The sequence below is a fragment of the Orbilia oligospora genome (assembly GCF_000225545.1).
Source record: "Orbilia oligospora ATCC 24927 unplaced genomic scaffold scaffold00007, whole genome shotgun sequence".
In the NCBI taxonomy this organism is placed as follows: Eukaryota; Fungi; Ascomycota; class Orbiliomycetes; order Orbiliales; family Orbiliaceae; genus Orbilia; species Orbilia oligospora.
The window spans coordinates 1,789,339-1,812,026 of NW_011645564.1; the positions used below are offsets into that span (position 1 = coordinate 1,789,339).

At 47.9% G+C, this 22,688-nt stretch overlaps 8 protein-coding genes across 8 annotated transcripts; 4 read left to right on the plus strand and 4 right to left on the minus strand.

The window, feature by feature from the left end:
• Window positions 1-8: 8 nt before the first annotated feature.
• Window positions 9-4,521, minus strand: AOL_s00007g507 (uncharacterized protein; the record flags this gene model as incomplete). Its single annotated transcript, XM_011120408.1, has 6 exons — window positions 9-1,385; window positions 1,439-2,479; window positions 2,531-2,652; window positions 2,706-2,859; window positions 2,921-4,418; window positions 4,484-4,521. 6 exons carry the CDS (start codon window positions 4,519-4,521, stop codon window positions 9-11), a joined length of 4,230 nt encoding a protein of 1,409 aa, XP_011118710.1.
• Window positions 4,522-5,300: 779 nt separating this feature from the next.
• AOL_s00007g508 (uncharacterized protein) lies at window positions 5,301-6,940 on the plus strand (the record flags this gene model as incomplete). The annotated part of the gene is made up of 6 exons (XM_011120409.1): window positions 5,301-5,343; window positions 5,397-5,456; window positions 5,554-5,605; window positions 5,666-5,719; window positions 5,780-6,700; window positions 6,769-6,940. The coding sequence occupies 6 exons, from the start codon at window positions 5,301-5,303 to the stop codon at window positions 6,938-6,940; spliced, it is 1,302 nt and encodes a 433-aa protein (XP_011118711.1).
• A 707-nt stretch (window positions 6,941-7,647) lies between these two features.
• On the minus strand, window positions 7,648-9,217 carry AOL_s00007g509 (uncharacterized protein; the record flags this gene model as incomplete). The annotated part of the gene is made up of 6 exons (XM_011120410.1): window positions 7,648-8,392; window positions 8,450-8,530; window positions 8,587-8,700; window positions 8,758-8,999; window positions 9,064-9,102; window positions 9,155-9,217. The coding sequence occupies 6 exons, from the start codon at window positions 9,215-9,217 to the stop codon at window positions 7,648-7,650; spliced, it is 1,284 nt and encodes a 427-aa protein (XP_011118712.1).
• A 476-nt stretch (window positions 9,218-9,693) lies between these two features.
• AOL_s00007g510 (uncharacterized protein) lies at window positions 9,694-10,167 on the plus strand (the record flags this gene model as incomplete). The annotated part of the gene is made up of 2 exons (XM_011120411.1): window positions 9,694-9,966; window positions 10,042-10,167. The coding sequence occupies 2 exons, from the start codon at window positions 9,694-9,696 to the stop codon at window positions 10,165-10,167; spliced, it is 399 nt and encodes a 132-aa protein (XP_011118713.1).
• Window positions 10,168-10,715: 548 nt separating this feature from the next.
• AOL_s00007g511 (uncharacterized protein) lies at window positions 10,716-12,770 on the minus strand (the record flags this gene model as incomplete). Its single annotated transcript, XM_011120412.1, has 1 exon — window positions 10,716-12,770. The coding sequence occupies one exon, from the start codon at window positions 12,768-12,770 to the stop codon at window positions 10,716-10,718; it is 2,055 nt and encodes a 684-aa protein (XP_011118714.1).
• A 416-nt stretch (window positions 12,771-13,186) lies between these two features.
• Window positions 13,187-14,121, plus strand: AOL_s00007g512 (uncharacterized protein; the record flags this gene model as incomplete). The annotated part of the gene is made up of 2 exons (XM_011120413.1): window positions 13,187-13,677; window positions 13,749-14,121. 2 exons carry the CDS (start codon window positions 13,187-13,189, stop codon window positions 14,119-14,121), a joined length of 864 nt encoding a protein of 287 aa, XP_011118715.1.
• Window positions 14,122-14,582: 461 nt separating this feature from the next.
• On the plus strand, window positions 14,583-16,133 carry AOL_s00007g513 (uncharacterized protein; the record flags this gene model as incomplete). The annotated part of the gene is made up of 3 exons (XM_011120414.1): window positions 14,583-14,675; window positions 14,757-15,656; window positions 15,753-16,133. The coding sequence occupies 3 exons, from the start codon at window positions 14,583-14,585 to the stop codon at window positions 16,131-16,133; spliced, it is 1,374 nt and encodes a 457-aa protein (XP_011118716.1).
• Window positions 16,134-16,463: 330 nt separating this feature from the next.
• Window positions 16,464-19,786, minus strand: AOL_s00007g514 (uncharacterized protein; the record flags this gene model as incomplete). Its single annotated transcript, XM_011120415.1, has 2 exons — window positions 16,464-18,684; window positions 18,744-19,786. The coding sequence occupies 2 exons, from the start codon at window positions 19,784-19,786 to the stop codon at window positions 16,464-16,466; spliced, it is 3,264 nt and encodes a 1,087-aa protein (XP_011118717.1).
• Window positions 19,787-22,688: the final 2,902 nt, after the last annotated feature.

A 22,688-nucleotide genomic window follows, 5' to 3' on the forward strand; every position in this document is an offset into this window, starting at 1 on the left:
TGCCAGGTCTACTGTTCAGCTGCTGGTTGTGCAGGGACAGCCCTACCTCGACCACCACGCCCGCGCCCGCGCCCTCGAGAGTTGTTAAGGTTTGGGGGAGGGGGAACGGCGTGGTGCCCTTCAGAAGCTTGCTGTTGTTGCTGTTGTTGGGGACGAGCTGGTTGGTGTTCTGGTCCATTATGTGGCCGCCGTTGAAGAATGACTGGCTGGCCGTTTTGAAAACCGCCTCTGTTGAAAGCTTGAGGTTGGGTGGGTGGCCCACCACCATTAGCGTTATAATTTCCACGATTTGGACCTCCTCTTCCCCGGGGGTTCTGGTTTCCGCGATATGAACCTGGTCCGTGCGTGACATTGGTCCCACGTCCGTTTTGCCCACCATTGATATTCCCTCGCCCATTACCTCCGCCATTGGCATTTCCACGACCGCCGACAGCACCGCTGAAGGATCCCCGCAAAGGAGGGGGGGCGCTCGCGGGAACGAATTGAGTTCCATTAACATCCTGAGGAGGTCCATTTGGAGTAGCAACTTGAGCACTAGCCTTAGATATTGCGACAACCTGGCGTGATGTAAGATTTAAAACCGACGAATAGGGGACTGTCATTCCGCGGAATGGACTACATCGGTCTCCCAATGTACTTCCGCTCATGAAAGAAACGTCGAAGACGACGTCTAATAGTGTGGTTCGGGCTGTTTTTGTAATCCCGACAACGGTTCCCTTGGTGGCGATCGGTACCTTTCCCGAGTCTTGAACGTAAACGATCCGGTCTCCAAGGTCAAATCTCTGGTCGTGAAGACGATGCTCTGCATCTGATGGTTTTAGGAGAGCCTTTCGAGGGACACCACGGACCTGCTTAGCTTCCGGGTTCCCGAGTAGCTCGACATACTTATCAGCCTCCCCTTCGATAATTCTGCACGAATCAGCATCTAATTGCTGTGCCTCCAGTGGCACCTTCTCAAAGCTCTTAGCCTCTATTTCCTTCAACCATAACTGGATCTCCTTAATTTTTGCTTTCGCGGTACCCGCCGGATAGAAATCTTCGGCCGAGTAATTATCGGCAGTCGGCCTGCGTTCGATTCCGTGGAAAAACTCAGGGAACTTTTGCATGTATTCGCTAATCAATGCCACCGCCTTGCTGCTGAACTCCCATCCGGATCCTGTCTTTCGAGAATATCCGAGAACTTTGAGTTTTTTGGCCTCAAATTTGAGGTTCAAACCAAGATTCTGGCGTGTATCATCCACCTGCACTTGAAAGCTAGATGTAATTTTGCTCAGAACAAGACTGGTGAGCCCCAGATTCTTAGCCACCGCATAGGACGGCTTATAGTCCGACATCGTGTTAATAAGGAAAGCAACTCGGTTTCCGAAATCTGGTTCCTTGGTCCTCTAGAGAAATCATTAGTAATTATTAACGCGGACACAAGAATTGTCAAACCTACCAAAATAGAGATCCAAATATCTGCCCGATCATCGCGGTGGCCAGTAACTTCAAGAGGGCGTCCATAATTATAGTCACCCAAAAAGAAGCACCGAGATCCGAGGGGAAACTCAGTCGCGATATCAACAGCAGCTCTCTCGACAAATCTCTCATCTTCGGAGACCCTTCCTGAATCCACGATAGTTTGCAACGCGTAATCGGTGTCTTGCCCGATAATATTCTCAAATTCCTTGACCATGGCCCCTTCATCGGTTCTGCGAAGCCCCTTGAGATGGTTGACGTGAACTACGATGTCGACACTTCCGACGATCATACCCATCCTCTTGCTGTAATTATTTTCGATACGATCAGCTTTAGTTCGCCACAAGTCTCGCCCCTTGTCATTATGAGAATTCTTTTGAACGCGGCCTTGGGCGTCGAGAGTATAGACGAATAGTTCGTCCGATACAGCAAATACTTGTGCTTCTCCCAAAAAGGGATAACCGACGTGAACCCGCTGATTTATTTTGGATTGCGCTATGGATTCGACCGTGCCGGGTTTTGGTGGGTGGATGAGAGTGATGACCATGCTCTCGTTCTTGCTATCCTGTTGGAACACATTCACACTATGATAAAGGAGCTGCCCCGTATGTTCCAAAGATTTCAAGCTGGGAAATCCAGCCAAGGCATTGCGGCCCAGTCGAACACCTTCACACAAACCCTGTATGAGGTTCAAGCCCCCATCGAGAGTCGGGAGCTCGAATTCATTCATGACGCAATGGCAATGACACACATCTGGGAAGATACCTGGCATAGATGAAGCGTAAAGGGAGTCGACTGATTCTGAGTACGTAAACTTCAGAGTTATTCCAAAACCGTTCCTGCTGATTTCATCTTTGGTCAACAAGTGCTCCCTCGTCCTCATCGCAGCAAGTAGACGATCCTCTTGAATGAAGGGGATTTTCACAACGGCTTCCCAATCCTGCTTCTTCCCGTTCATATCAAGCTCAAAATCGCGAGGATAAAAATCTAGGATCGGAGAGTCTGGGCTCGTCATAAGGACCTAGAGGCTATTAGTTTTTAAACTTTGATGTTGATTAAATTACAAACTTACATGGTATGGTTCAGGAACAATTTTTTTGCTTCGGTCCGGAAGCACACCCATGAGCTGTTCAAACGGGCGAAAAGGTGACCCCAGGCGGAAGTTTAAATTCGCACCGAGACCTTTCTTCACATCTATTTGGAAAGTTAGGAGCATTCAGAAGTAAAACGGGTTCTGAAGCACATACCAGAAATTTTTGGAGCGTAATGGTAGCGGAAGAACCAGCCCCATGAGGCGACCCCGCGATAGTAGTAAAAGAGGACCCATTGAATACCCTCGATATAATTTTCAGCTAACCCCCTCATTTCTTCCGTGTCGTCCAAACCAAATCCGAATTTCGCCTACGTCCGTCCCATCAGCAATTGGAAACCTGGACTTATTGGGATAAAACTCTTAACATACCTTGTAGTAACCATCTCTCCACGCTCTAAATTTCTCTTGATAGAGACGCTCCATTTCAGCCTTAGCCTCATCGGCACTAATATCAACGATAGAAGCCTTTTCAAAGGCCTTGAAAACACGATCCAGGGCCGCGCGGCCCTCTTCGTCCTCAAATTCCTCGTCTCCATCGAGGGAAGGATAAAATGATAGACGAGCAAACTTTTCGACATTCTCATCGGTGATAGTGATATACTGGAGACGGAGGCTCTGGGCGAGGTCTTCCACAAATTTCCTGTCAGCAGCATTGAGGCCCTTGATATCAAGGTATTTATCGATCTCCCCCTTTTTCCGGTTCTCGATAAATTCTCGAACCAGTTTATATAACCCCTTCTGATTTGTTGTCATAACAACTTTGCCATGTTTTTTAGGCTTCGCAGCTGCCTCTAGGTCCTTCATCTGTTTTCCTCTTAACCAACTAGCATCAGCGGTTTCCGTTTCGAAGACCTTGTATTCGAATTCTTCCATTTCGTCAAGGACTAAGCCCAACGTTTCAAGGTTTACCTGACCATGGTCGTTAATGTAGCCTTTGGCCTTGGTTAAAACCTTCTTGTAAATTTTGAACATGAGGGATAATGCACCCTCATTAATATGTAAACCGGGGAGATGAGGCAAAAAGTCATTCCCCACGAAGAAAGCGAGCAAAACAAAATCATCAAGAACCCGTTCAAAGTCATAAGGAACTGACAGCAGTCCAGGTTCTTTGAGTTCCTGGAACTCAAGTTCTAGATACTCACGCACGATACTAAGGTGCATGAGGTAGAAGTTCTGGTGCTCGAGTTCCTTGGATTTCTTCTGGTTATTACGGCCAAAAGTAACCTCCTCTCGAAGGAGGCAGAAGTGTGGATCGTGGCTGAGCAAGCCGAGCATGATAAGGTCAGCATCTAGACCATAGAGACAGTGTCTGAGATTAGGATTGTATCCAGGCTGAGCTTTCGTCAGCCGGATGTATTCCATAATCTTGTGTTCACCTTCACCGGGAACCTCATGGCCGGAAAGGATGATTTCCAAGCCTTGCCACTCCGCATCATCAGAAACCTTCTTGTTGATAAAGTATTTCAACTGCTCCGAGAGTTTCGCCATAAAACCTGTACCTGGCGTGATGCAATTGCTATCGAAGGGGTCTTCCTTGGGCATTTCCACGCCGTCCTTGACCGCCTTTTGATATGCCTTCTCGTTGTCTAGTGCTGTCCTAAATCGGCGAGCTCTCTGCTGGTTCATCTTGGCACGAGGGGCGACGCCGTCGATGGCCATGAAAAAGGTCTTTTTGGGTTTGATTTTACCGAACAAATGTTCGATATAGTTGAAGATCGCTATGAACATCTTCTCTTCTGTCATTCGGAACGTTGGACTGTCCGAGTCCTTGTGTGTGCAGTTATGGATGATACCGTTCATATCGAGATATAAAGCGTCGAACTCGGGTATTCTGTTCTCAGCAATGAGTTGTGAGATAGCAGGATATCTATACAGCTCAAAACGTTAACTTCATGACACGTTGGAGAGGACGATGAGCTAGCCGCCACCTACCGTTCCGACATCCATCGGAAGAATTTGGGGACACCCATGGTGATTGTGATTAGAAAATGAAATTAAGTCGTTGGAATCCGACGATGAAGCGTCCCGAGGGAAAGAAGAATTTGTAGATGAGTTATCTTCGGAAGTTTGAAACAAGGTCAGCCGACAGTCAATAGCAGCCACCTTGCTGTTAGGGAGGCGGCAAGAAGTACCGGGGAGGTCTGAAGTCATCCAAGCTCTAAAAAACAGACTTAAATGAATCGAGAGAAGCGTACCTGTGTGAGCGATGGTTATCGTGAATGTTGGCTGATGAAATAAGAGGAAGGAGGATGAGAGATGGGACAGGGTTGGTTGGTTAAGACAGGTTGGTTGATAAGTCAAGTTGGAGAGAACTGATTCATAGCTCCCGCAGTTTGTTGTTCGGGCCTGGTTTCGTGGTCTTGGCGATTGGATTCCCAAGTTGTGTGTTTGCCCCGCCATTCAGCCCAATTCAGTCCCGTGTGTTGCCAAGACTTTGCCATGTGTTGTCCCAGAGTCCCCCTGTGTTGGGCCCTGCGTTGCCATTCTCCGCCTGTGTTGGGTCCCGTGTTGGACCCCGTGTTGCCCTGTGCCACGCTATGCAGCCTCTCTGCGCGCCTTTCGCTTCCGAACGCGTGCTTTGACTTCAACCTTGAGACCTGTCGCTCTTCCATACATTCTCCACATCATCTACCAAAAAAGACTCGCCATCAACGTTGTCGCATCCCTCTCTCTATAACATCTAATCCATCCTGACCCCGGTTCAACCTACTGCTCCTTTGTATTCCTTCTACGAAAATAGTTTTTCACCATGCCTCGCTCTGAAGATGAAGACCTCATGGACGACGACGACGGTTCGTTCCCCTACTTCAATATCTACGGCGCTGATTGCTAACAGTATCTATAGTCGAAGTAGAACCAGCTAGTGCTGAAGAACAGATCGTCACCGAAAAATTGATCAACGAGGGTACTTTATCATCAAGCTAACCAGTTCGTCCTATATCATGGGAATCTGGACTGCCCTATGGTTCCGCGGGTGGCTAATCTCCAGATGCAAACGCTAGAATACAAGACATGGAAGAAGAATGCTCCTTTCCTCTACGATATAATTATGAGGTACTCCCGAGTATCCCTCAATCATTTGTTGGATTAAATAAGCTAATTGATATTATATAGCACTGCTCTTGAGTGGCCGACTCTTACGACACAATGGTTTCCTGACAAGCAAGAGTACGTCTCCTATATATCATCTCCCGGACAGTCCACGGCCTAATATCTACTGTTACACAGACACGACGGCAAAAATTACTGTACCCATAGGTTGCTTATTGGTACTCACACGTCCGGCGAGCGGGCGAACTACCTACAAATTGCCGATGTCCAGCTCCCAAAACCGATGGGTGACATCGACCCTAAGGATTACGATGAAACCCGAGAGGAAATTGGAGGCTATACCGGTAGCGACGAGGCTAGATTCGCGATCAAACAGCGAATTCTCCATGAAGGCGAAGTCAACAAGGCTCGATACATGCCCCAAAAGCCCGACGTTATCGCAACCATGTCGGTTTCTGGCAATGTCTACGTTTTCGACAGAACCAAACATGAGCTCGAGAGTATCAAGTTTAAGCCACAGATACAATTGCAAGGTCATGAAAAGGAAGGTTACGGCCTGGACTGGAGCCCTAAAATCGAGGGACACCTGCTCACTGGATCCGAAGATAAGACCATATGCCAGTGGGATATCACCTCATACTCCCGCGGCAACACCACGATTCGGCCTGTCAAGACTTACAATCTCCATCAATCTATTGTCAACGATGTCCGCTGGCACCCAACCCATTCAACTTTATTCGGATCAGTATCTGACGACCGTACATTAAAAGTTACTGACACTCGTACCGGCACAGCAGGCCACAGCGTTGTCGCTCACACAGACGCCGTGAACAGTCTTGCCTTCCATCCAGTAAGCCAATATACTATTGCTACAGGTTCAGCCGATAAAACAGTCGCCCTGTGGGACCTGCGAAACTTCAAGCATCAACTCCACGCACTCGATGGTCATCAAGGAGACGTCCTAAACTTGCAATGGCATCCACAAGATGAGCCGATTTTGGCCAGCAGCAGTACCGATCGCAGAATAATCTTCTGGGATCTTACTAAAATTGGAGAAGAGCAAACCCCCGAGGACCAGGAAGATGGACCACCTGAGTTGTATGTTCTTCCCTTCACACCATTCATGATAATTGTGGGATTAGATACTAACCCTTCTTATAATTCAGGTTATTCATGCACGGTGGTCACACAAATCGTGTCTCGGATTTTGCCTGGAACCCCCATGACCCATGGGTTATGGCTTCCGCCGCCGAGGACAATCTACTCCAGATCTGGCGGGTGGCTGGTGCTATCGTTGGCAAGGATGATGAAGAGATTCCCGAGGAGGAATTGATGTGAAAAGACTTTTTTTTTTTATTTGCTCGCTTGAGGGATCTTGATCGTGATCTACGCTAATGATTGTGGGCATGTGGATGAAGAAGTGGATATTTTAGAGGAGAACCCTGTACTACTAGCCTTTTTTTAAACTCTTCGATGGCGTTAATTCCATGCTTTCATGTTCTCACCGCGTGCACCACCTAAGTAGCTATAGAGCCAACTTTCCCATTTCCTTGGGATTCTTAGAGTCTCAGTAATCTCGATAATCCGATCTCAGTACTGCAGTGTGATACAATTTCTCACTAAAAGCACCCGAGTATTTGAATCGGTAGCTTAATTAACGTATAACCTTGCATGATCAGCTGAGGGATAACTGTGGTCTACTTGAACGAGCTTACAGTACCTGATACACATAATTTGCCTCGAAGCCTACAATTGGACAATCGATAAGAAACAAAATATTTTGGGGCTAGTATTCTAGAGAACAGGTAGCAGAGTCCTCCATCTTCATCTATGTAGCGTGCCGGAGTTAAGCTAGCTAGTAATACAATATTTTCGAGGCCTCCAACCACATGGCATTAGTTGGAGGTAGCCACACCTGAACGTTCCATGTGTCCGCAATTTCAAACAGTAGATCCATACCCCCCTAAACAATACCCACAAGTGCATATGCCATAACCCCATCCGAACAACCATTCAAAATAAAGGAGAAAACACAATCTAAAAATCTAGGTCCACTTCTGAACAACAACTGCATTTAACAGCCCCGCATCCTTCAAAACTTGATCCATCTCTTTGAGCTCCTTCGGTGGGAACGTTGTCTGCAGAACGTAGTTCCTTGATCGACTAGCGGTATTAGAAGCATTCACAAAGGCGTAGATATCCCCAACTGTATGCGTATGGTTAAACCTGCTGACAAGCCTTGTTCCATCTCCAAGTCTGATCTGTACGCTCGTCGTGGGCGCCGAAGAATCGACGGTAACTGTCTGAGGAGCTGGTTGGGCTGGGGCTGTAACAGCAGCAGGAGTTGAAGAAGAGGCGGGGGCGCTATCGAAGCCTGGTGTCGGGGCGCCTAGCCTTTGCCCAGCTCCACCGAATGGTACAAACTTCTTTTTGGGTTGGACGTAATCCTCATCCATCTTTCTGTGGACGTTTACGTCAGTCGGTTGACCTGGTAGGACGCCCATAAGATGGAGGGGCGCGCGGCCAGCTTCGATTCCCCGAAGAGTTTCCTGGTGCGCTGGGTCGTCATAGCGCAGAAGAGGTCCGTCCTCAACAGAAAACCCGTCACGCCAGAAATAGAGATTTCTAGTGACTTTGGGGGGTGGTCTTAGAGTATCAGCAATAGGGTCTTCAACCACCTGAGATGGGGCATCGTCGGATCCAAGGGTCATGCCACGCCCAGTAAAGCGAGAGGGTGGAGCTTCATCTTCGTCGTCATCATCTGGCTGCTGTTGGCGAGCCCTACTTCCCCTGGGACCATAAAATGTTAGTAATAGATCTAAATGTATGGAGGGCCCGTTTGCGTACTCTTGGGCTTGCTTAAGAATGTTCCTAACACTGTCGAGGCCGCGTTGCCCCGGTTTATTTGGATTTTCGACTGCGAGACCACTAAACCGAACGGTTAATCATTTTATACTGACAAGTCGATCTAGTAGCCAACTTACGATTTTTCTCCACCAGCAAACATATCTTGGCCACCCTCCTCATCACTGTCATCCCCCGGGCTGCCCCCACGACCTGGCGCTGTTGAGCGGCCGATATCCCCCAACGTCATCATTCTGTGGCCTTTGTTAGCTCTACCGAGTCATCTTTTTCTGGTTCCATTAATGACATACCCTCGTCTTCTTGGTGGCTGGACTGCAGGCTGAATGGCTCTTTCTGCCGGCTCACCAACAGATGATCCACCTAAAGTTCTCCCAAGCCCGGCAGAAGCTCCGGTAGGTGGTGGTGTAGCTTTACGTAGTGCCTGTGGAGCTTCCCAGTCATCTTCCTCCATGTCTTCGGCTTGTGCAGCGGCAGGTCTCGGTCTCGGTGCACCGGCATCTTCTGGAGCGGCGTAAAAGAGATCTAAAGCTTCCTTAAAACAGAGCAGAGTTAAAGCCTTATAATATTTAAAGGGGATTTGAGATATGCATAATTACTTGAAGCTGCCAGTTCGAAGACTCAAGAATTGCCCTTGCCTAGATTAAGAAAGTTAGCTTGGTTTCAAAGCTACCGTAGATAAAGACGAACATTTTCTGGTGGTGCCTGTGTCAGTTCAACAAACTGAGCAACGATCTCGTCACGATCTGCCATATTTTCGGTGTGATGGGGAGATATTTCCGTTGTGATGGCGGGGTAGCGGGGTCTAGAACGGTTCAGCCGAGCGAGTTCAACCACAGTATGCCGCAGCTAGCTTCAGACGGAGGGTAGATGTATTCTGGAGAGTATTCCTTCTGGTATCTGGGTAGTTGGATGATCTACTACGGAGATAATGATGTGGATGGTGTCTAAGTCGCGATGCTTTACTTCCGTGGTTAGAAAGCTGAGGTTGAAGATGTGGGAGGTATTTGAGTAAGTTGGTTGTGACGCGTAGAAACAAGCAGCTAGGCGGGTAACCAGAACTACCAGGTTGATGGGTGGTATCTGCAACACCCGGCTGCGTTGCCTCGTCGGCATCCACCCAAATATCGAACCTCACCTCCACAAGCCCACTCCTCCTCTCCCAGACTTCTCCCTTCTTCAGAACTCCATCTTGAACCCCTGGTTGTCAATTCTATCTAGATCCAAACATGTCGACTAACCAGCCGCCCCAAACCGCCTCCCTCTCCTCCTCCGCCGTGCTCTCTGCTCCATCCGACCCGGAGTCCACTAATCCTAATACAACAAGCTCTCCATCCACGGACTCAGCACCATTAATCCTTTATAATCCTCCTACATTTGTGTCTATTATCCGGTCGGCAGCTATCAATCTTTTCCTACCTTTTGTAAACGGCTTGATGTTGGGTTTCGGTGAGCTATTTGCTCATGAGATTGCCTTCAGGCTTGGCTGGAGCGGAACTAATGTAATATGCTCTTCAATAATCCCTAATCCGCATAGCTGAAGCAGAATAAAAAAGCTAACTTAAACATTCAAACAGGTGTTTCCTCTTGCTCGGAGATCCCGGTCACATATCGCCGCTCCAGGTGTTGAGGTTGTTGAGAACTCATTCGAGAAACGGAGGAGAGGGGGCGCGGACCTACGGGACCTGACAAGTTTAGAGTGATTGCTTTGGTAACGACACCGGTACACGCTACGGCTATATGGGAGCGGGAAGACATTGTGAATATTAGACAAGGCAGAATGCTTGAATCACATATAATGCCAGGGGACAATCATAAAAGGTATATGGCTACCGAGGCGGAAGCATCATAGTATGTACCTGTCATTTGAACACTATAAGGTATATGTACATAAAAATACTATCCATATTTTTTTTTGTTTTTTTCTCTTCCACCATGATCATAAGAAGAAAGAGAAAGGCATTGTAGCATATTCGATACTGACAGTCGGCAACGTCATTCGACAGAGCGGGGAGAACCGCATCTCGTCCCTCGTGACAAAAACAATATAGCAATAAGCGAATTATAAACCATAAATTGTAGAAACCCATTTCTTTTCCCAAGAACACCCGAAGAAGAAAACATTAAAGAAAGTGTAAAGAGGGTGAAGGTTGTATCAAGAAAGTAAAATCCATGCGCAAGAAACCTGGAATCAATATCGACAAAACGAACCAAAAAGGCGAGTGTTGGCTAACCTAGGATTTCACCGCCTTCAATCCTTCTTCTTACCAGAAGCCCACAGCCAACTGCCCCAACCGCCGTTCTTAGTATCGTCGTCATCCTTGCTCTCTGGGGCAACAGCGGGAGAAACCTTAGTCTCGGCTGGGTGGGCCTCGCTTTGTTTCTTGTGCTCTTCAATTGCGCGAATAACAGGATGATTATCGCTGTTTCCATTTCGGCGGCTTGGAGGATCGAAACGACGGATGGTCCCCAGCAGAGAACTAAGTCCCGCTGCATTTTCCTCGGTGTACTCTTCCCTCTCTAATGTCCCGTCTGAATATCTTCTCTCACGGACTTTCTTCAACCTCGTGATACCATCTGCTTCCGTCCTTGCAGTTGTGGACATTGACTCTGAAATCAACACTCTGTTATCCGTGCTTGGCTTGTCCTTGCTCGTCAATCCTGCAAAAAAGTCATGTAACTCCAACTCTGTCTTTGGCTCTCGCTCCTCTTCCGTTTTCTCTGTTGAATTGGAGTTAGGGAAGCGCACACCCTCCAATAGTTTGTCCACAGTGCCTTCTCGCTCCGTATTCTCCTTGATGATTTCGTCTAGATCCTGTCGTTTCTCTACCAATTGTTGCATGCGCTTTGAAACTTTCTTTCTTTCTTCGTGCATCAACTTTTGGAATTCCTCAAACGAAGGATCGCCTTCTCGTTCCCTCTTCTCCTTGACAATCTTGTCTAGATCTTGTTGTTTCTCTACCAATTGTTGCATACGAAGGGCCGCTTTGTTTCTCTCCTCATGTATCAACTTTTGAAATTCCTCAAATGGTGGATTACCTTCCTGGTCCATATTTTCTTTGATCATCTTGTCTAGCTCTTGTCGCTTCTCCGCCAACTGTTGCATGCGCTCTTTGGCCGCCTTATTTCTTTCCTCATGCATTAACTTTTGAAATTCCTCAAACGAAGGGTTATCTTCCCGCTTGTCGTTCCAAATATCGTTTTTTACCCTGTTCATGACCTTCCCTTTAACGTCGAACCGACTCGAGTCCGAGCTTTCGTATATCTTCTGAATCCAAGGAGCCATCATCATCTTAAAAATTTGCCCCAAAGGATTTTCTTGTAGAGGGAAAATTGGGGCTATAGTCGATTGAGTAGTTGTCTTCCAGCCGCCAACGACTTCCGGAGGTGGTTGTTCCCGTTCATTGTAGCGCCCATCAGGAAGAAACTCGTCAAAAAAACTTGTAAATAAAGGGTGCTTTCGTTGTGCTCCGTACATATCTTCGCCGAATAATTCTTTCAAAATCGATGACTGTTGTTGACCCGTCTGTCGTGTGACCGAAAATTTTGGTTCCCCGCCGTTGATCTGAGTTCCTTTGACTATCACTGCTTCCGGGGCTACCCCATCCCTCAATCTCGAAGCCCTTGCTTCTTTCACCCTAGCTTCCATATCAAGTAATCTTTCAAAGTCGTTTTGGAAAATACCATAATCCGTCCGTTGTTTAGCCGTCGAAATTTCCTTTTGCCGATCCATTTCCTCGTCGATAAGCTTTTCAAGCTGTGAAATATGGCCACTAAGGTTACGATCTAATAAGTCGATAGCTCGTAACCCTATGTTAAACAAGGGTTCTGGGAGCAATACCTCTGGCGGCATTGGTATATTTGGGAGAGTGATTGTGAGAATGATTTCGTCATCACGGTCCTTGTTCGAAGAAGTGTCGGATGATGAAGGCGAGGAGGGATTCTGTCCGGAACCACCGGAACCACCTCCAAATCCAGATACGCCGGATCCACTGCTTCCTCCCCCATTATTTTTCCCATCACCACCGTCGCGATCGCTGCTAGTCCTCGGCTCGTCTCCTCCATTACCACCTTCTCGCCGGTTCATATTCTCGAACTTATTTCGTTCCGTTTCTTCTCTGATCCAATTCGAACTCTGGGGTGTTTGTAGAATGCTCGGGATGCCGAATACAGAGTGTAAGGCGGCGGAGATGTGCTCGTCGGCGAATCGGCGAACGGAGGCGATGAAGTCTTCCTGTTGGCGGGGTTGAGAAGCGGAGGGGTTATTGGTAGAGTCTGGGGATTTCGTGGACTTGTCGTCGGACATGACGGTGACAGAAAACGAAAAAAAAGGTAGCTATTGACACATGTGAGTCCTGTTAGAAGGGTAGAGTCGTCGTCGTCGTCGTCCGTCAAAGATGCTTGTAATTCCAGTGAAGTCTATTGATTCCTTGATTCTTTGATTCTCCGAATTGTTTGGGTTGGTAGTTGAAGATGGGAAGTGGGTGGTAGGCAAAAGGAAGGTTAAATGGAGTGGTTTGTTGGGGGGCAAAGCAGAGCAGAGCAAAGCAAGGTTGGTTCTAAGCTAAGCGGCATTGGCCGTTGGCCTAATCAATTGATGTCACGAACACCCGTCCTCTCGACGAGAACACAGCTAGAACGCGACATCTCTACATCATCGACCAACATCGCTCTTCTCGCCAGATCAAGATATTTGGAAGAGTAGCAGCAGGAGCAGGAGCAATGTCGACACCAGCAGGCTCTCCGCCAGCTAGTGGCTCGCTTTCCATGCCCTCGCAAAACAAGCGTCGCATCTCTTCGAATCCTTCTACTCCGGGCGCGTCAACTCCAGGTGGTCCTTCATCTAAGAAATCAAAGGTCTCTGGGACTCCTTCGCTGTCACGAAAATCGTCCATTGCAGCTGCAGCTTCTAAATCCCACCCATTGCGACAAACATCATTCCCTCCCGAGAATGCCGATGCGGCTTCACGACGTCGGAGAAGTGCTAGTGTAACTTCAAATGCAACTACGAGCTTCACTCGAGGGAATAGCGTTGATAGAGTGCTAGTTCCACCGCCGGGGAATGGGAAAGATGACGCTGCCGCTGGAAAGGCAGGGGAAGATGATGGCGATGGGAGCGACGAAGATATCGGCGACGAACTATTGACTATCATGAGGGTCGGGGATATGGAAGATCTGGAACAGCAAAAAGAAGAAGAGCAAAAACGTCTAAAGTACCGTACCACCGGCTCCTTTTATTACAATTTAAACAAATAATCGCAAGTCTACTAACAAGGAATAACAGTGTTCTCATGGACAACTTCGACGAAGATCAGATGGCCCGTTACGAAGCATACCGCCGTGGAACCCTACAAAAATCTGCCGTCAAGAAAGTAGCCAACCTTGTACTCGGCCAGTCTATTAGCGCTAATGTTGCATCCGCTATCGGTGGCTTCTCAAAGATATTTGCCGGAGAGATGGTCGAGCGAGCGAAGGAAATCCAAAAGGCATGGGGAGACGACAAACCCGGTGCACCTTTGCTCCCAGAGCATATCAGAGAGGCAGCCCGGCGGTGGAGACTGGAAAATGGGAAAACGGCAGGGGACCATGTTGCAGCTATGGAAAATGGGAATAGGAGGAATGTCGTCGGCGGGATGGGTGGGAAGCTGTTCAAGTGATGACGATTCCTCTTATCGACGAACGACACTCTATAATTCATTACATGAACACACATTCACCCATTCACACACCGCTTCCCTCCCTCCCTTCTTACTTACTAGGTACCTACTCATGCATTGCGATGGCGTTAACTCGGTGGGAGGCGCTTGGGATATTGATAGACGGATCTGTTGCTTACTATTCTTGACTGCGATCCTATGTACATCGCTTTACCTGCATCCCAGACTATTTGCAAAAATTGATGTTTCCCACATGGAAGGGCTCTTTTCTTACAATCAACCAACTTGATATTATCATCCTTGTCGTCCTTGTGCATATTATCTGGGGCTTACGGCCGTTCGGCTGTCGCGAAATCAAGTACGCATGCGAGCTAAAACCTCAAACCTTCAAGCGAGCCGAAGCAAAATTTTGACCGCAAACTCCACCGCCATTCCCTCGACCACCAAACCACCCAACAACCATGCTGTCTAGAATTGTCCGTCGGCCATTATCGACACGGCTTCCCCGGACATCAATAAGAGCGGATTCCGGACTGCTATCGAGTCCTAGGCAGGTACTTCACTCTATTCAGTCGGTTGTGCAGAGCCTCATGGCATCCCGCCTATTATACTAACACGAACATCCATCGGTCCAGTTCTCACAGCTGCCGTCTGCCAGACATTCCACATCACGATGGACCCCATCAAGGCCGAGTGCTCTAGCTTCGCGTTCCTCGATTGCTATTAAAGCATCTACAATCCCTTCAATTCGCTTTGCATCCACCGATGCCGCCGCTCCTTCGACGAGCACCCCACCACCCAACATTGACCTCTCCAATTTCGCCCAAGAAGCCGAAACTCATTCTACTTCCTTCGTCGACCGTTTCCTCCCTGCCATCCCTTCGGTCCATGGAGTCACAGACCATCCGCCCGACACAATTGGTTATCTCTACGCCCTTGGTTTGGATAATGGCTGGGGCCCCACTACGGTCATGCAAAATGCCCTTGAAGCCCTCCACGTCTACACGGGCGCCCCCTGGTGGGCCGCTGCGGTCCTGGCGACCATCACTCTGCGTGCTATCTTCCTCCCTATCTTCATCAGTGTCTCCGATAATACCGCCCGAATGAAGGAACTCCAGCCCCTCCTACTCCCTTACATGGAACGTCAAAGAAATGCGATCAAAAACTCGGATCTTCAAACACAGCAACAGATAAGGACCGAAATCATGGGTCTTTACAAACGCGCTGGCGTGTCCCCGTTCAAATCGTTGTCCAATCTTGTACAGATTCCATTCCAGTTCGGATCTTTCATGATCCTAAGACAGATGGCATACCTCCCTGTTCCCGGCTTGGAGCATAGCGGCATCCTATGGTTTCAGGATCTGACCAGCGCGGATCCATTTTTCTTACTACCAGCATTATCTAGCGGTTTCCTTTACTTAAGTATGAAATTCGGTGCAGCCGATATGCCTAGCCAACAAGTTGGCAATATGATGAAATATATCAGGATTGGTCTACCACTATTCAGTTTGGGTATTACATGCACTATGCCATCTGTAAGATTTCCTACCCCTTACGTTATCGTACCGACCCTAGTGTCCGATAAACTAACACAAGTGCTAACCTTTCTTTTGTTTTGTTTTTAAAAATAGCTCCTAACCCTCTACTTCCTCACCGCCTCCTTCCTCGGTTTCATCCAAGCCCTAATCATCCGTTCCGAAAAAACCAGAGCCTGGCTAGGGATTTACCCTCTAAATAGGCCAGAAATTGCAAAACCACTCGTCAAATCAAATCTCTCCCCGGAAGCTCTCGCGAGGATCAAAGCTGATGAGACTATCGTTAAAACCGAAAAGGATCGGCGGATGAGAGAGTCAAAGGGCGGGATGCTCGCCACGGCGATGGGAACAAAGGGCGGGCTCATGGATGGTGTTAGGGAGCAGATGAAGAATAGCTCGGAAGAGAAAAAGCATAAAGAGTATGAGAGAAGAGCAAAAGAGGAAGACGAGTACAGGAAGGTTATGGGCAGGAGGTAGCCCGTAGTTTAGCTGCACCTAAAATTTGTATATTTACACTAAATTCGCAAATCGTATACCGTATATGATACTGCGATGCTACGAAGTAGCAAAATTCCAGGGATATGTATAAATTATAAGATTTGGAGTTAAAAATAAACCAATAGATAATCAGGAACACCCACGCTGCGCTAAAGATCTCAGCCTCAGAACGAACTAAATATAAGGATATGCACAGCTATAAAATCAGCCAAAAGTGAGTACAGTCCCGAATCCAGACGGTGTAAGCGCCAGGTAAGTAATATATCTAATACATCCAAGAAATGAAACTAGGAAATCGAATATCGAACATCATTTCAACATATAACTCATATCGGGTAATAAATTGATGATTTCATTGAACACGGAATCTTCGTCTTTCTTCCCAACGATAGGCGACATAGTCACACTTCCCCTCGACACATGTTTCGATGTTCCAGTCGGCGGTAACTGGGCTCCTATATTTCCCATGGAGGCGGTAGGTCTATGGCCCATTCCCTTGACACCAAGCCCCTTTACGGAAGGCGGCTTCGTCTCAGCAGCTTTAGGAGTAGCATCTTCAAAAGCCCCAAAATCCATGTCTCCCCATTCGGATGCTAGCGGGGATGATATGTTTGGCTGTGGTGAGGCGGTTGGCCTTGGAGGAGCAGGTTGAACAAACTGCTGCGTTGGAAATATCGGTGTCGAATACCGTTTGTTCGCCGTCTCATCTTTCTTTACGCTTAGGGAGTTCATAGAGCTTATAGAAGAAATCGACCCGTTCCGAGCCATTGAAGAGTTTTGGTACGCCACCTCTGGCGAGTCCTTAACCGCCGGCGGGTGTGTAGCTATAGTTGGAGTTGAAACCCGGCTCGGAACAAGGGTATTTGGCGAAAAGAGGGAAGCAGCACCCGGGGAAGGAGTCCCAGGTATTATTGGCATATTATTGATTTTTTGGATAGATATAGGGGAAGGAATCCGTTTTGTCGGTGGCGGTTTCGGAGTTGGTAGAATATCTTGGGGGTTGGCACTCGTAATATTCTCTTCGGATGGGGCCCCAAACATATCTAATGTCCATGACCGACGGCGAACAGTTGGTGGCGGCTCAGCGGAGACGGAAAGCTTTGGCGTCTCTGATGTTGGCCATTCCACCGCCTTTTTATCAGTAGACGGAGTTGATACCATCTCACCCCAATCGTCAAAATCATCGTCTGCGATAGCTGATTCATTATTTGTGCGCGTGATGATAGGCGGCGAGAGAATTGGAAGCGCAGGTTGTTTCACTGGAACTTTCCCACTAGACTTGCTCGACAACGGTGGAAGAGAAGGGCGGCCCATAGGGGTTTTTGGGGTCCTAGGAGGAGCTGGTTGGGGCGCTGCCTGAGCCTGCTTAGGAGCATCAAATATATCAAATGAACCCCATGGATCAGTAGCAGCTTGTTGCGCCAAAACTATCGGAGCAGCCGGGGTCGTTGCCTTAGAGGTTTTAGCCATTATCAGGTCGAATTCATTCGACTTCGTCGCAATGTCTAAAGAACTTCGAACGGGTGGTTCAGAAATTATGTTAATAGGCTGCGCTGGTGCCGAAACATGATGAGGTTGCGATGTTGGATTAGAAAGTATCGTTGACTCAGGAGCTGCGAATGTGGGTGGTGCAGCTTGTGGGATTTGTGGCGCAGCCTGAACATATGAGGGGGCCGTATGAATCAATTGGGGGGCTGCTCGTGGGGGTGGAGGAGCAGCTTGCAATTCTGGGCCTTCGAAATCGCCAAAGTCATCGTCAAATGAAGTGTCAGCTGGAGCTTCTGTTGGCTTAGGTGGCGAACTCTCGAAAACTGATAGATCCATACTCGGCGGATCTGTATGGGCGGCCTTTAGTGATACAGAAGCACGAGCTGGCGGTGCTCTCATTTCAGCAATCGACAGCTCCCCAAATAAACTCTTTGGGCCAGGCTCAATGAACATAGACATTGGCCTGTTCGTTGATGGAGTCTGTTTGGGACGTGGGATGTCCACGGAACTACTTGCTGTATGCTTCGGAGCTGTAGTTTGTCTCGGAGATGATATAGGCGGAAATGGTGAATTGCCAACCGGACTACTGACTCCAGGAGGGCTCGCTAGCTTTGGGGAAGCAGCAGATGCCTTCGAATTCGTCGAAGGGCTCCCGCTTGACCAACCGAAAGTCTGATTCTGAGGGCTCTGCGCAGAGCTCCAACCAAAACTTGGTGACCGAGGCGAGGTAGGTGAAGTAACACCCATTGACATCCGCTTCGCCGGCTCAAAACGAGATTTAGGAGGCTGAAAGCCCGGCTTAGTAGGGCTCATCGCACTAGAACGCGGTGAAGTAGAATTCCAATCGAACATTCCGGCGCCGCTTGCGTTTCTTCCCAACATTGTCCTTCCGCCTATGCGGTCTTCGGATATCCACCGTTTGACAATCTCGTGGACTTTTTTCTGGGTTTCGGACCCAGTCCACCTAACCCTTAGTACATCTTCGCCTTGGATGCTATTACGAGCTGACTCCTTTCTGATGAGCTTGTACCACGTCTTCCGCCTTAGAACCACAAAGTTAGCGATGCCTTCTGGACATGAGCAACCAGTTAATCTACTTACTGCGACGTCGTGGAAATTATTCCCGAGATATCAGAGGTAGGAAGCTTGAGGGAATTGGGTTTGTAAAGAGCGTCTAGTGCGCCAAGATTTCCAATGGCGAAGTTATCAATGTCGATATTTCTTATATCGAATGGTGCCAGCACTAGTACACTAGATACTGGGGCTTCCACGTCAATGGATGTTGTCGTGTCTTCGGCTTCAAAATCCCCAAAGTCGGATCCCATCGATATCGGCGAAGTAGATCGAGAGGGTACCGTTTCAGGTACCGTCAGACTTAGTTTTTCCGGTTCCACAGGTACAGGAGGGGATAGTTTTTCCGTCCCTTGTGTATCCAGGTCAACTTGACCTTCGCGCGTGGCCCCGTCGGTTTGTGCTTCCGCGGGTACTTCCGTTGGTTTCTCCATTGGCTCTTCCGTTGGTTCTTCCGTTGGTTCCGTAGCACGCGCAGTCGGTGAAGGGGGACCAGTGCCTGGACCAGTACCTGGAGCAGGCTGGGCCTCGATATTAAAGGTTTCCGCATTATTTTCTTCTGGAATCTTGTGCTCTTCTGATTCCGGCGGGTTCGTCTCAGGCTTCCCCCAGTCGTCCGGCTTGTTCCAAACATTCGAAGCATCTGAAGGGGCCAGGCTTTCCTCCGATTTTGCCCATTCGTTCTTGTACGTCCAATTGGCCCCGCCAGGCTTTAGTCTGTCCTCATCGTGGTCTGGCGGATGGATCACTGCAATTCCGTTCCCGTTCCCGTTCCCATTCGCCCCAGAACCCGTTCCCTCCACTTTCCACCCATCGCCGCCGCGTATATCCGCATGCTGCGTATGTGAGGCATCATGGTCGTCAAACCCCCAACCATTGGTGAAAGTCTCCTTATTCTCTTTAAAAGGGGTGAATCCATTGACAACCCCACCCCCCAAGCCGACTTCGCCTCCATTCGTCGTCACCCCTTTCTGGCCCTTGGATATTGCAGGTACCGACGATTGAAAATCGGCGAAGTCGTCGTCATCGTTTGTAGTTTCAGCCCAAGGAGAGCTTGTTGCCCAATCGTCCATCGATCAAACGCGAGGTGTGCAGAGAGCTGCTTGCGCGACCCATCGAGGTCGAATTCAGTTTCAGGGTTTGGCGATTGCTTTGGGAAAATGCTGGGGTGAGCTTTGCATTTAGCTGTTTCGGCTTCCAGGGAAGCTGTGGCGCCAGAGCTTGGACGACACACAACACAAACAATGGCTATTATCTACCACTGCGTACCAGCTGCAACAAGGAAACAAGTTAGGGTACTTGGGGAAGTAGGGAAATACTTCCTAAGTAAATTGCTTAGGTAAGTAAGTAAGTAAGTAAGTAAGTACTCACTCATAATGGTACTTAAGTAAGTAGATACTGTCAAATGGAGAAACCCCGCTGTCATCCACCCCCCCAAATTTTGATAGTTACGAGGTAGAACGGAAAGTGAAAATGACTCCTTAGGTAACCTACCTAGTATTCTTAGTTCTTTATGAATGCCATCGTTTGCTCACATTTTGTATCAAACAAACAAAACAAAAAAAAAAGTACCTGCCGAACAAGGCAAGCACCGACGAAACCAAAGCAAAAAAATTGCAAAAGAAATACGCGAATTCACCCACTGCAAGACTCGAACTTGCAGCCTCCTGATGGAACCTCTCGGATAGAAGTCAGGTGCGCTAACCATTGCGCCAAGTGGGCGACTGTTGAAAAGCATTCTTTGGTTTCGAGTATATGACGCTACTAACATGCCTTCCAGGAGCGAAAAGACCGAATGTGTTGCACGATGCGTATGATGTGCGGACAACATGGGTGCAACTCGGTGTCGTAACCAGCGGGCAATTGGGTATGGGGCTGCCTATTGTAGATTTAATCTCGACTATAACAGATACCTGTATCATGGCCAGGGTACCGCTGAGATATCTGCTAATGCTTCGGTAATCAATAATATCAATGCTTGCAATTGCTTTCCAACAGGAAATGCAGATACTGTGCAGTCCACCCTCAAGTTTTCAATCGACTTGAATGAACTGAGGCAGTTAACTTCAAGCTCGCAAGGTTCCTCATGTACCCAGATAAGCTTATTTCTGAAACGAAGCTCAGCCTGAGGGATATTCTGGAGACAATGTAGCACCGATCACGACATCAATTCCTGATCGACGTAAACATCGGTGTAGCTCTGGCCCCTGGCGTTATAGCTTTTCTCGGATATTATAGTTGTCTTTTTTCCAATTAACATCCAGGAGCCTGTCGGGGGGGTCACTCACTCCCACTATCCAGGCGGCTCAGATACTCAACGGTCAATCAGGGAACCGGTAGCACCTGACTAAAATTTCCTAGCTCTATTCCTTGAGTGATATAAAAAAATTTGCACTTGGATGGATGTTTGATAAGATCAAACAGCTCCCGATATCGTGGATATTCCACACACCTACACAAACGCACGCTGCACTGCACTGCATCCTCGCAGGCGGGTCCGGAATGTGCCAGGGCTTGCATTCTTTGATGCACAAGGGTGAGCTTAAAATCTATGCAAAGACTCTGATTGGCACTTGTGTGAGAAACCCCAGAGGTTTCGACACCGGCATCGCTGTCATTCGTTTGATTCCTGAGCTCTGGAAGCTGCATGATTGCCAGCCCTTTACATGTGTGCAACCTGAAATCAGAAGCCAACAAGTTAGCTAGAAGCCATCCGCTGTTTTCCCCTTCGATTTGCAGTTTGCATTGCGCGCATAAAAAGTGTGACGAGCTGCACAGTTTAAGAGGGATATTGCGGAGAAGTCTATCTAAAGCAACAGGCAAGGGAGGACGGAGATGATGTCTTGTCCTACCTCACAGTATGCACGACGAAGGAGCTAGAGCTTTGCATACATACAACATACAATACCTATACATACAACCTCCTCCGCAGCTTGTCCCTACAAGACAAGGTTGTATACAGTCCAAGCCAAGTAAGTAAGTAAGTAAGTAAGTACACTTGATCAGTGGCCTTAGCTTGCTGACGAACATTCGATTTTTTTTATTTTTTTTGGTTGACTGGCCCCGGACAAGACTCGGTCCCTCGGCAAAAGGCAGAATTTTCCAAGCGACCAGGTACCAGATTTGCCTTGTTTGGACGGCGCCGATTTTGCCAACTGTGTGAGTCTTGTGGATTTCGTATGTAGAAGGGCTGTACTGTGACCATGCGTCACCGCCCGTGGATGTCTGAGATGAAAAAAAAAAAAAAGAACTTGTTCCTTTTTTTATCCTGTCTTTCTGGAAGTCAAAGAGCGTTAGTGTGTGTCCACCATGGTTATAATTCCTTCTCACTGCCATCTGGAAAAATACCGCATATAAAACTTTTTCCCGCACAAATCCAAGCTGTCATTTGGCCCCATTCCAGTCCGCGGTTCACTGCATCTGTTGTCTCAATCCATATCCTTTCGTCTTTCAAGTTGTAACGTTAACGTTGTTGGTTGGAGTGAGAAGAGATAAAAAAATAGAAATAAAAAATTAAAAAAGGAGCGGCTGGACTAGCGAGCTGTCTCGAACTTAAATCTGCCAGATCTCTTTTTCTTTCTTTCTTCCTTTCTTCCTTCCTTTCTGTTACTTCATCCTTTCCTCTAGTGAATAATTCACTGCTTCAATTATATTCGATCGTCCGTGATTCTGCTCAAGTAGCTTTTCTTTGGATTTGTGTAGGTGCCCCTCTATTCCTTATCGACACTCGACCTGTTGCCAGATTGAGTTTTCCAACAGCAAAAACACACACACACACATACGCATATACACACACCCTGGATCAAATCAGATCAGATCAAATATACTGACGACTCTCGAATATTAATTGTAGACCCAAAGAAAGCTCTCCCAATTCATAAAAGTATAAAACAATAAATCTGCTCTCAGTATCTGACCCGTAAAACGGTCGGCTCTGTCAGCTTCAGTTCTGGCGAACTTACTCCATCTCTGATT